The 12,745-nt window shown below is 44.3% G+C and overlaps 1 protein-coding gene across 7 annotated transcripts in view; it reads left to right on the top strand.

Moving 5' to 3' along the window:
- The window catches only part of ZNF395 (zinc finger protein 395), a 72,656-nt gene that overhangs the window by 46,061 nt on the left and 13,850 nt on the right, over positions 1-12,745 (top strand). For 6 of the 7 annotated variants that reach the window (XM_081496253.1, XM_081496261.1, XM_081496281.1 and 3 more), the window contains 2 exons: positions 7,757-8,003; positions 9,765-9,997. In XM_081496253.1, the coding sequence (XP_081352379.1) occupies positions 7,757-8,003; positions 9,765-9,997 (480 nt within the window). Of the gene's footprint in view, positions 1-2,871; positions 2,999-7,756; positions 8,004-9,764; positions 9,998-12,745 lie in introns of those variants that run through there. The other variant, XM_081496292.1, reaches the window with a different exon arrangement.

The following is a 12,745-nucleotide window of genomic DNA, read 5'->3' on the forward strand; positions in this document are numbered from 1 at the left end:
CTGTTTTCAAGAACACACTGCGTAAGTCCCCTACACGTGAACCTTCAAGATGCGAACTTTCAAAGATTGAACGTGTGTTCTCATGTTTCACCTCATAAATTAGTTCACGTGTCTGGCATGCATTGTCATGTGTGTGTGTCCTCTACACGTGGTTGTATTTTCGTGTACTTTACAGAGTACAGGATCTTTATTTGAACCCCAAGATGTTCAAAAGCAGGGCTTCCCAGATGATGCTACTGGTAAAGAACCAGCCTGCCAATGCAGGAGACGTAAGAGACTTGGGTTTGATCCCTGGGTCAGGAAGATGCCCTGGAGGAGGGCATGGCAACCCACTCCAGTATTCTTGCCTGGAAAATCCCGCGGACAGAGGAACCTTGCAGGCTACAGTCCATGGGGTTGCACAGAGTCTGACATGACTGAAGCGATTTAGCATGCACACATCCGAAAGCAAGTGTAAAAGCAGAGGTGATGTACCTGGTACTGTTAAGTGCTAGCTGTTGTACTATACTAGTGACTTTTCAAGGTTCTGTCCGATTAAAAATAATTTTCTTTTTTTGTGTGTTTGTTTTTTATGTATTATTTGTGTGAAAAATATCATAAACCTATCACAGTACAGTACTATATAACTGATTGTGTTAGCTAGATACCTAGGCTAACTTTGTTAGACTTACGAACATGTTGGACGTACGAACGCTCTTTCGGAACTTGTTTGTATATAGGGGACTAACTGTACTTTCTTAGAACCAAGTCTAAATGCTAAAATGCTACCCTTACTTTTGACATCTGCCTATCATTGTAGGGTGAGTAGTAGATCTTATTTCTTACCACACATTATTTTTTTAACTGTATTTTATGTTTTTAATTTTTACTTATTTATTTTTGGCTGCCCTGTGTCTTTGTTGCTACGTAAGGGCTTCTCATTGAAGTGGCTTCTCGTCGTGGAGCACAGGCTGTCGACCATGTGGGCTTTAGCAGTTGTGACGCATGGGCTTAGTTGCTCCATGGCGTGTGGAATCTTCCCAGACCAGGGATCGAACCCACATCTCCTGCGTTGGTAGGTGGATTCTTAACCACTGTACCACCAGGGAAGTGCACGACATAATATTTTTTAATCTGGGGCTTTCCTTACATATGGGAATAGCAACATCTGTTCAAAATCATGCATTTAATGGGATAAGCAGGGGCTTGCCGTCTTGGGGAGATGGAGTCCCTTGGAGTTTCAGGTCCCTGAGCCCTGTGTTTTATACAGAGTGGTGCATGCATGACAGAGCCGTGAATAAAGGGCACTGCTGGTTTTGTAAGCAGATGAGGAGGTAGGTGTGAAGGAAGAGGAAGTACAGTTGTTCCTGGGCCGAACTGTGAAAACCCTTTCCTTCCCTGTGGGCAGCACAAACAGAATGGGCTCTTTTACTTGACTAGAATGGCTGTTGTGCAGTCAGACCAACAAAAGTATTTGTGGATCGGGGTCATTTATTGTTTGCTGGAGAAAATTGAGGGTAACCAGATCAGGTGACCTGCTTCTGCAGCCCATATGCTGGGATATGAAAATAGCACCGTTATTTGGGGCCCTAATTTTCCCCTTCCATTTTGCTGTTAGTTCTATTACTCAACGATGGGAAGGCTGGGCACTCAGTTACAGGAGATGCTGTGGAGAAGATCCAGTCCTGAAGGGGAGATGGGCAGCCTTTAAGATCCCTGCCAATCTTGATCACCTAGTTTTAATTTTACCAGCAGTCTAAACTGTTATACATTGAGACAGTATAATCCAGTTTTTAAAAACCTTCAGATGAAGACAACGATTAAGATGACTTGAGAATCCAAATGGTCATTCTCTGAACAGCTGATTTAGAAATCTTGGCGTTGAATCAATTACTAATATGTTCAATGCTATGATCTTAAGCTCATACCATGAAAAACCTAAAATGCACACTACACATTTAAAAAATGGTGTCACAGGGCCTGATGTGTAACTTGAGAGACCTAGATGTTTTAGCACAGGCCCTTGGCTACTCTTGGAGATTTTTCTGTCCAAAATGAGGCTGAGAAGAAAGTCCTCTAGGAAGAAATAATCAATAAATGCTCAATGAAATGAGGTTTTTTTGTTTTGTTTTGTTTTTACTTTTCCTGGAGAAGGCACCCAGAAGAAAATAAAGCTTGAGAACCAGGTAGCATTTGGGCAGTGAGGACGAAGCATGACAACTTGCTTCTTTCTGCCAAGCAAGGTTCAGGTGGTGAGGACCACAGTCATATTTACATATAATCATCAGTATGCTGTGGATGCATGGGACATCTCTCAACAGAGGTCATCCCTGGGCAAGGATTGCTGAAAAATGAATTGTTTGGGACCAATGAATTGTCCTATTCTCCACTGAATTCCATTAGGCAATAAAAGATGTGGTGTGCTGCAACATTTTTGACCTTTACATGAGCTTAGAATGTCACATAGAAGGAGGACATTAAGTGAAAACTTTACAGATTTAAAAGAAAATAATAGCAACACTCCGATAAAAGATTAAGAATGATATGCAAAATATTAGCCAAAGATCTAAAAACTCAAATTGTTGCTCTGTGCAGTGGTTACCCAGGGGAGATCATAAAATAGAAAGCTGTTTAGTGGGGAATCTCAGCAGGGGAGTGATGCCCCTCACCTTGGTCCCCAAATTGTTCATTAGAGAAGCAGCAGTCTTCCATGCTTTTGCATATGGAAGTCTTACTCCAAGCCTCACCCTCTTTAATGACAAAAACAAACAGAAAAACAAAACAACCCCTCCCCCCCCAAAAAAAACCCTTTAGTTGTGTAATGAATCAGTTTGACTCGATGACCTGTGTCCTGCAAGTGCTACTCAGTGATGTCATAGCTTGTTGCCATGGGAGGCTAAAGAGAGCAATCATTGTGCATGAGGGCGTGCGCGCACACACGTGGATGTGCTGAGACGAGGGGTTGTCTGGCAACAGTCACATGTCAAATGGCAATTTGCAGCTTAGAACCACAGAGAAGGTTTGTTTTCTTCTTCTGTCCCAGTTATTAAACTGATGGCAGATGTCCTCATTAAGAGCTATTAGCACATCAGAAGATGTTTGCTGAGCTTGGAAAAGGGCTCACCCCTTTTGGACATGGACCAAAATACATCTTCTCCGGTAGCCAGCCGCGCCCTGGAGGGGACAGCGGAGGGGGTGAGAAGCAAAGAGAAGCAGGTTCTCTTAAAACTCTGCATCAGCCAGGAAGTCTTTTTTAGCATGAGTTATGTTTTAGTCAAGGACTTCCCTAACTCGAGAATGTAACATTGTAAAGTTGAATTTGCCTACTTGTTGAAACACTGTTATTGTTACCCTGAAATAGATGTTTCTTGATTCCTCTTTATGGTACCAGAACCCTGTGGCAAGTTAGGGACTGACTGGCTTATATGGACCATCTATAGCTCTGAAGAAAGAAACTAATAAGAAAGTGAGTAGAAAGTAGAGATCAGGGAAGGAAGATTTGAAGGAGGCAGGAGTTATATTGATAGAAACATACTGGGAGAGAATTGGGACCCTCAATCTAAGATATAAAGTGACAAGCAATCCTGGAAAGTCCCTGGCAAATTCCGTATTAACCTGGCACCTCTGCCTGGCCGCATGGCAGACGTTTGTGTGTGTGTGCATACTAAGTCACTTCAGTAGTATCCGAGTCTTGGACTGTAGCCTGCCAGGCTCCTCTGTCCATGGGATTCTGCATGCAAGATTTCTCCAGAATGGGTTGCCAGAACCTCCTTCAGGGGATCGTCCCGACCCTAGGGATCAGACATGCGTCTCTTACTCTCCTGTATCAGCACACAGGTTCTTTACCACTAGTGCCTCCTGGGAAGCCTGGCACACCTCTGTAGGTGCTTGAGTTCACTTCTGAATTCCTGAAGGACTTGAGGGATGGTGTTATCTCCCGAGCCGTGTTCCTGATTCAGTGCTGGTCAACACACTTGGCCATCCCGCCCAGCCTACATTTAGCCTAGAGTCATATTTTTTCACTTCCATGCTATCAGTCCCCAGTGTAAATTTGGCTAAAATTTTCCTTAACTTTTGGGATTGATTCCATATCTCTCTGTGCCCTCACGAGGGCAATATGTGTATAAAGTTCTTCCCAAACCACTAAATGATTAACAATGACCTGGACTGTTAAACAAGATCGGAGGAAAGCATTGACCTTTATTTTGTAGGCAGGAGGCTAAGGTGCCAGTGGAAAAGGGATTTTCAAGGAAAGAAAAAAGCACAGGAGATGGATGCAGAAACTTGCAGGATTGGGAGCTGGGTTTTGTTTGGTTTTGCTTTATTTTTTTCCTATCGAGGTTCACTGACATAGGGAAAAAATACCATGTAGGTCAGAAGCAACTTGAGTGTTTTCTTTTGAGAGATCTCATACCTACTGGACTAATGGCAGTATCATGCCCTTTGACACCAACAAGGCAAGAGTTCAGTCCCTTGGGACTGCCTTTCATGGTTGTGTTGCCTTGGCAACCTAAGCTGGCAGTGGCTCAGTTTCCTCATCAGAAATAAAAGACCATATGTTTGTCTTAAGTTGTTCTGAGGATTAAATTAGATACAGTTTGTGAAAGCTTGTGCTATTGGGCATTTAATAAAGGCAGTTTCCCTTCCTTCTTTCTCTTCTGCTTTTAAAAATTAAGATTTGAGCACACTATAAATAAAGCAAATCATAAAATGTATTTCAGGGTGGAATTCAGGCCAGTCAAAGGAGAAAGGCCAGAGAACGCATGTGGAAAGAAGCCGGAAGTGGGCATGTTCACCGGCTGTGCAAATCCATTAGGCTTTGGAAGGTGCAGCTTCACAAACCAAATAAAAAGTGTTCTTTACGTTAAAAAAAAAATAAAGACTTAGGAAAAAAAAAAACATCATCAGAGACTGTTAGCCAAATATTTCAGGCTCCATCTAAAGACTGGAAGCCCAGGAATTTTGGAAATACTACCCTTTCTTCATGTTCAGTGGTAGAAACCTCAAACTTCCTGCTGTGGAAAGTGGGGGTGGCCACTGTGTTTTTTTTTTTTGGTCAAGAGCAGGGTTATTTCTTTCTCTGGATGGTTGCTGCCATCTGACGTCTCTAAGTGGCACTGTGGCTTTGCTTACAGCTCAGCAACATTAAACAGCAGGTTATGGGCATCCCTGGTGGCTCAGTGACAAAAAACCTGCCTACCAATGCAGGAGATGTGGGTTCCATCCCTGGGTCGGGAAGATCCCCTGGAGAAAGGAATGGCAACCCACTCCAGTATTCTTGCCTGGGAAATCCCATGGACAGGGGAGCCTGATGGACTACTGTCCATGAGATCACACAGATTCGGACACAACTGAGTGACTAACTCTTTCTGTGTGTGTGTGTGTGTGTGTGTGTGTGTGTGTGTGCGCGCGCGTGCACGCGCCTGTGCATGCCTGTGTGCTCAGTCACTCCATCATGTCAGACTCTGCAACCCATGGACTGTGTTTTGTCCATGGGATTCTTCAGGCAAGTATACTGGAGTGGGTTGCCATTCGCTTCTCCAGGGGATCTTCCCAATCCAGGGATCCAACGTGTGACTCTTGCATTGGCAGGCAGCTTCTTTACCACTAGCGCCACCTGGGAAGTGCTTAAAGTGAGAGTTAGAGGTTCTTGTTTCTGGCTTGATACATGAAGATGACAGTAGATGACTGCGTGGGCACTTTTTTTTTTTTTTTTTGATAGTGGTGAAGAATTTACTCCTTATGTTTTTCTTCCTTTTGATGACATGCACAGTAAAGCTTTCCAATAGAGTGTTACTGAATATAAAGTCACTAGATACCTAGAGAGGAATTCTGTAGGGTGGTCTGATTTTGACCTTTTTCTTACCTCTTCTTTGCTTTCTAGGGAATTCATGATGGAGATACCATACTCCCTGATTCTAGCCTGTGAAGCTCTGACTAAAATATTTATAAAAATGTGCCAAACCCTTCTCATCCATATTTGCAACTGTATTACTAGCAGACAGGCTGTGGAGCATGGGTGGGATTTCCCAAGAGCAACCTTGTTGACTGTTTTGATTCTCGGATCTCTAGAAGATTGACTTCCTCTTTTCTGGAATGGTGTGGGTGCCTGAAGGTCAAGGGGTTCCCCCTCAATCACCCCTGCCCTGGAGCTTATAGATTGCCAGGTGGTTAGAACCCAACTCTCAGGCAGTAGGATTTTGACCAAAGGAGCATCACCAAGCGTCTGGTCTTGTCACCTTTCTAGCTCTTCCCCTATAAAATGCAGAGGACAGGGCTACCCAGCACCCTGGTTTCTGGAGTATGATACGTGAAGGGTGCGCTGACACCTCTAAGCAGGCAGAAATGATATGTACGGTTTTTGGAGCATCTCCTGCCCATCATGGGGTGACTGTGCAGAGGCCTGGAGTGGTCTTCCTTGGGTCCATGTCAGTCCTGTGGTCCTGCATTTCTTTCTTTTTTTTTTAATTTTTTAATTTTTTTTTTTATGTGTTTGTTTATTTGGCTGCACTGGGTCTTGGTTGCAGCACTTGGGATCTTTGATCTTCATTGCAGCATGCGGGGTATTTGGTTGAGTCATGTGCAACCTAGTTCCCCGACCAGGAATCAAACCCAGGCCCCCTGCATTGGGAGCTTGGAATCTTAGCCATTGGGCCAATAGGGAAGTCCCCTGTGGTCCTGCATTTCTATCAGCCCTGAATTTACAAGCAGCCCGAGCGGTAGGAGGCAGTGTACAGGCAATTGGGAGGCAGTGAGATCTGGGTTTGGAGTCAGGACACCAGATCCCATTTATCTGACACCAACAACCTTTATCGCCATGAATAAGTCTCTTAAGCTCCCAGAGTTAGTTTCCTTAAGTATAAAACAAGGAGAGTTACCGTGGCTCATTTCTGTGGCTGTCTGCAGCTTTGAAGCCAGCTCAGCGTGGGCTTCTGTGGGTATCTGACAGACGCCCTCCTGTTCTAACTTAGTTATTGTTCAGTCACTAAGTCATGTCTGACTCTGTGACTCCATGGACTGTGGCCTGCCAGGCTCCTCTGTCCATGGCAATTCTTTGGGCAAGAATACTGGAGTGGGTTGCTATTTCCTTCTGCAGGGAATCTTTCCAGATCAGGGATCAAACCCGTGTCTCCTGCATTGGCAGATGGATTTTTTACCACTCGCCATCTGGGGAGGCCCCTGCTCTGACTTCGCACTATCTTAATAGGATCCTGACCTGGAAAGTGACCCTCGGTGTACGTATGTTGAGGTGCCGCTAAGATGCTCGCTGTAGGCAGAGAAGTTTCAGTAACACAACCCAAGGGTACAGCCATTAGGCACAATAATAAGGAATTTGTTAAATTAGCAGTGATGCAGCAGCCTAAGAAAATGCCGTGTCTCCCAAAAGAGTTTTTGTAGAATAACATTTAATGATACAGTACAGCCGACACAGGATAAGTGAAAATTCCCCGTTTACCAAGCCATGATCCTGTTTCTTGTAGAAATGCAAGTATGTAAACCTTTGTGTAGAAGAAAGCCTGGAACACTGTCCAGGAAACATGGGTGTTTCTCTAGGAAGTCTCTTCTTGAGTGATTTGTTTTTCTGCTTATCAGGATGTTCTCAGTGTCCTACTAGTAACAGGTGTTTAGCTTTTGTAAAAAGAAAACTGTTGTAAAAATTACTTTAAAATATTTCATTGTTTTTAATGGACACTCATGGGCTCTGGCTGTGTGGGGGCCATCTTCCTGATTCCCTAGATACAGGATAAAGGACCCTGTGTCTCATTTGTCTCCCCAGGAAAGGCAACATCATGGCCAGCGTCCTGTCCCGGCGCCTCGGCAAGCGGTCCCTCCTGGGAGCCCGGGTGTTAGGACCACCTGGGGCTGTTCCACCTTCAGAGCCTCAGGCAGAGCTGCTGGAGGGGGCAGTTCCCCAGCCCTTCATTGCCTCCAAGGGTGCGTCCTGCCAGGAGCAGCCTAAGGAAGTCCTCAAGGCTCCTGGCACCTCTGGCCTCCACCAAGTGGCCTTTCACCCTGGGCAGAAGGTAGGTTGATCCCCAAGTAGACAAATGTCCGCTCTCCCCATGCTGGGGTTCAGCAGCCCAGTGGTTTCCCAAATGACAGGCTAGAAACTCTCTGGGCACTGATTTGAGTGCAGACCTTCTCCCTTCAGCCATATGAGCCCTTGGACAGCAGGCTTCCCAAGTGAATGAGCTGTTCTTAGCAGATCCAGGGCTCCTGCATGACAGTACTGGGCTTAAGCCTGCTCAGAACCTCAGTGCAGAGCATGGCCAGAGCTCAGTTTCTCTTAATCTGCCTCACTTTACAACTTTACAAAAACACGGGAAAGGAGCTCAGATTTATGAGAGAGAGAAGATTGCATCCCGCAGTCATGTATGGATGAGAGTTGGACCATAAAGAAGGCTGAGCGCTGAAGAATTGATGCCTTTGAATTGTGGTGCTGGAGAAGACTCTTGAGAGTCCCTTGGACAGTAAGGAGATTGAACCTGTCAATCCTGAAGGAATTCAACCCTGAATACTCATTGGAAGCACTAATGCTGAAGCTGAATTTCTAATACTTTGGCCATCTGATGTGAAGAGCCAACTCACTGGAAAAGACCCTGATGCTGGGAAAGACTGAGGGCAGGAGGAGAAAGGGACAACAGAGGATAAGATGGTTGGATGGCATCACTGACTCAATGGACATGAGTTTGAGCAAACTCTGGGAGATGGTAAAGGACAGGGAAGTTCATGGGGTTGCAAAGAGTTGGATACAACTTAGCGACTGAACAACAACAACAAAGATTGCACCATTGAATTACCTTGAGATGTTTCAAGAGACGAGGGTGTCTGTTTAGTTGGAATGTCATTTGGATTCTTCTCCAGTGTCTGCTCCTCTGTGTTATCAGTAGATCTATTTGGCCTCATGTTATTGCTTGATCCAGATGAGTGGGCTTCTCTTTCATTGCCTTCCCAAGAGCTGATAATAGAGGCTCTACTTTCTGCCTCTATTTCAAGACTTGTGTGGTCCAGACCTCTTTTCCCACGAAGTGGGGGACCTACCAACTGCTAGACACCTCTGAAAGCAATCAGTCTGCATTTTCATCACTGCCATCTTGCTCCCAGGTAGACTCAGGTTTTTCTGAAGGGAAAAATGCAGGGTGTAAGCAATTCAAGGCAATAGTGGGAACCAGCAGATATATAGGACTTTAGAGGCAAGTCAGGTTAAGAACTCAGGAGGATGGATACAGATTCCAGATTTATTTGATTTGAAAATTTAATCCATTTACATTTAAAGTAATTAGTGATAGGTAAGGACTTGGTATTGCTATCTTGTTAATTTTTTTCCTGTTTTGTAATTCCTTTGTTCCTTTCTTCTGCTCTTGCTGTCTTCCTTTGTGAATTTTTTTTTGGTAGTCCTGTGCTTTGCTTTCTTTATCTTTTGTATGTCTACTAGAGTTTTTTCTTTGTGGTTACCATGAAGCTTACAGAAAACAAGTCTATTTTAAGATGATAATAACTTTAGTTGTATATAGACTCGACGTTTAAAAAAAGAAGTCTCAGAAATTGATACTTTTGCTCTCTTCATCTAAAGAATTTATAAAGATTTGTTTCAATAAGAACTGATCCACTTTGGCTGGTCTAGATGTTCAGGTAGGAAGCAGGTACCCGGGAGCATCTGCATGAACTAAAGATGAGTCAGAGAATGCAGTTTGTGGCAGATAGCTCCTGGGTCCCAGAACCCAGAACATGTGGAGTGAGAACTCCCAAGTGCTGACCACTGGTTGCTGTCTTTCTCTCTCCAGGTTTGTGTGTGGTACGGGGGTCAAGAGTGCACAGGACTGGTGGAGCGGCATAGTTGGGCAGAGGATAAGGTGACTGTCTGGCTGTTGGACCAGAAGTTACAGATCTGCTGCAAAGCGGAGGAGGTGTGGCTGGCCGAGCCACAGGGCCGAATCCCCCAGGTGCCACCTCCAGAGCAGGGAACCCAGGTGGCAGCCTACAGGCCTGTGTCCAGGAACATTGATGTCCCAAAGAGGTTTGTGTGGGAGAACTTTGGCTCTGAAAGATATGTGGGTGTTGAGGTAGGGGCTTTGGGATGCCTTGGGTTGGGGAAGGAATGTAGAACTCCAGATGTCTGTCTATTGGTGAAGATACCAGTCGAATGAGATACACTGAGAGGGCATCCTTTTGGAAAAAAACCTAGAAGGGCATCTTTTCTTCCCCATAACTCTATTTGTTATCGTTGTTTTAGTTGCACAGTCCTGTCTGACTATTTTGCGATTCCATGGACTGTAGCCCACCAGGCTCCTCTGTCTGTGGGATTCTCTGGGCAAAAATACTGGAGTAGGTTGCCACTTCCCTTCGGATCTTCCCAACCCAGGGATAAACCTGAGTCTCTTGCATTAGCAGGTAGATTTTTTACCGCTGAGCCACCAAGGAAGCCCTGGTAACTCTGTTAAGAGTGATATATATAACTTCATCTGGCTGAAGGCTATTTTTTTCCCTTGCCTGCTTAAACTAAAATTAGTGCTTAGTTTTTCATGATGAGAGAGAAAAAAGTGGCTTAGATCAGGAAGCAGCAAACATATCCAGAATGGGCCAGATAGTAAATATTACGTAGGCTTTGTGGGACACAAGGTCTCTGTCACAGCTACTCTGCTTGGCTGTGATCTTGAGAAATCAGCTGCAGACAGAACTTAAATAGGCAGGCATGTTGGGCTGGAATAAAACTTCACTTATGGACACTCAAATTTCAATTTCATGTATTTCCATGTGTCCTATGTCAAGAAATAGTATCCTCCTTTTGATTTGTAAAAACCACTTAAAAATTGTTAACCCAGGGACTTCCATGGTGATTCAGTGGTTCAGAATCCACCTGACAATGCAAGGAACACAGGTTCGATCCCTGGTCTGGGAGGATGCCACAGCTAAGCCTGGGAGCTACAGCTACTGAGCCTGAGTGCCCTAGAGCCCTTACTCTAACCAGAGAAGTCACCGCAGTGACAACCCTGCACCCTACAAACCAGAGAGTAGCCCCTAGCTTGCTGTAACTAGAGAAAGCCCTCACACAGCGAGGAAGATCCAGCACAGCCAAAAACAAACAAATAAATAAGTAAACTTTTAAAAACTTATGCCATTCTTAACTTTCAAACCAGGCAAAAACAGACAGTAGTCTCAGTCAAGAGGTTACAGAGCCCCAGCTACATATTTGAAACCATTGATTTTGAATGAAAAATGTGTATTTTGCTTTAGAAGTTTTAAAAAATTATTTTAATTTTTTTTTTTTGGTCCCACCGCACAGTATGTGGGATCTTAGTTCCCCAAACAGGGATCGAACCCCTGCTCCCTGCACTGGAAGCATGGAGTCTTAACCACTGGACTGTTAGGGAAGTCCCTGTTTTAGAATTTTATGACATGAATTTTTCCTCTGAGAATACAAACTGTACTGTGTTAGTTGCTCAGTCATGTCCGACTCTGTGACCCCTTGGACTGTAGCCACCAGGCTCCTCTGTCCATGGGGATTCTCCAGGCCAAAATACTGGAGTGGGTAGCCATTCCCTTCTCCGGCAAATCTTCCCAACCCAGGGATTGAACCTGGGTCTCCTACACTGCAGACAGATTCTTTACCGTCTGAGCCACCAGGGAAGCTCTATGTTATATACTGTATGTACATTGAACTTTTCAGATTAAAAAAGAAAATCTGCTAGTGAGATTCTTCTATGCTGTGCTATGCTTAGTTGCTCAGTGGTGTCTGACTCTGCGACTCTGTGGACTGTAGCCCGCCAAGCTCCCCTGTCCATGGGATTCTCCAGGCAAGAATACTGGAGTGGGTTGCCATGCCCTCCTCCAGGGGATCTTCCCCACCCAGGAATCGAACCCAGGTCTCCAGTATTACAGGTAGATTCTTTACCATCTGAGCTACCAGGGAAGCCCTAGAATTCTGAAGTGGGTAGAGAATCCCTTCTCCAGGGGATCTTCCTGACCCAGGAATCAGACTGGGGTTTCCTGCATTGCAGGCGGATTCTTCACCAACTGAGCTACTAGGGAAGTCCCGAGATTCTTCTATACTGGATATGTAAGCAGCTGAACTCCCCGCCCCCGCAACCTGTGTGTGTCTGTGCATGTTACTGTTATTGACAGTACATTCTGTGTCTTGAGACCAGACCAGAGCAATAAATAACACTTGTGGTTGTGAATTCAGTGGAACACTGGCAAAGAATTTGTCTTTCTATTCTATAGAAATAAAAACACAAATAATCATTCAAAAAGGGGGCTGCTGACACGTCTAATACATTATGAGTCTCTAATACATTACTTAGCTGCTTCATGTTGTATAATTTAGTGGATCTGAATTGTAAAGAATAAATTGTATAATACAGTCCTTTGAAATAGAGGTGCCACCTGGAAATTTATTTCAGACTGACTTTTCATACTTTAGCATTACCTTGTTGATGGCTTTCATTTTATTTTCAAATAGTGTAACTTTATATGGATTAAGAAAATTATGTGTAAAATTTCATAGATCTCTGCTATATAAAGCATTATTTGTTGGGAGATTTATTTTAGTATTTCTGGAGATTTTTTGCTCATTGGCTTATGTGCCAGATTCTGTTGACATTCAGAAGCTATCATATTATCTCGTCACTAATATTGAGGTGGGGAAAGGGAGTTGGTGAGTGGAATTGTCCTTTAAATCTAAATATAGAGACTTCCTGGTGGTCCAGTGGCTAAGATTCTGTGTTCCTAATTCAGGGGGCCTGAGTTTGATCCCTGGTCAGGGAAC

The sequence above is a fragment of the Giraffa tippelskirchi genome, chromosome 1 (genome assembly GCF_054371585.1).
Source record: "Giraffa tippelskirchi isolate mGirTip1 chromosome 1, T2T-mGirTip1v1.2.pri, whole genome shotgun sequence".
NCBI classification, from domain to species: domain Eukaryota; kingdom Metazoa; phylum Chordata; class Mammalia; order Artiodactyla; family Giraffidae; genus Giraffa; species Giraffa tippelskirchi.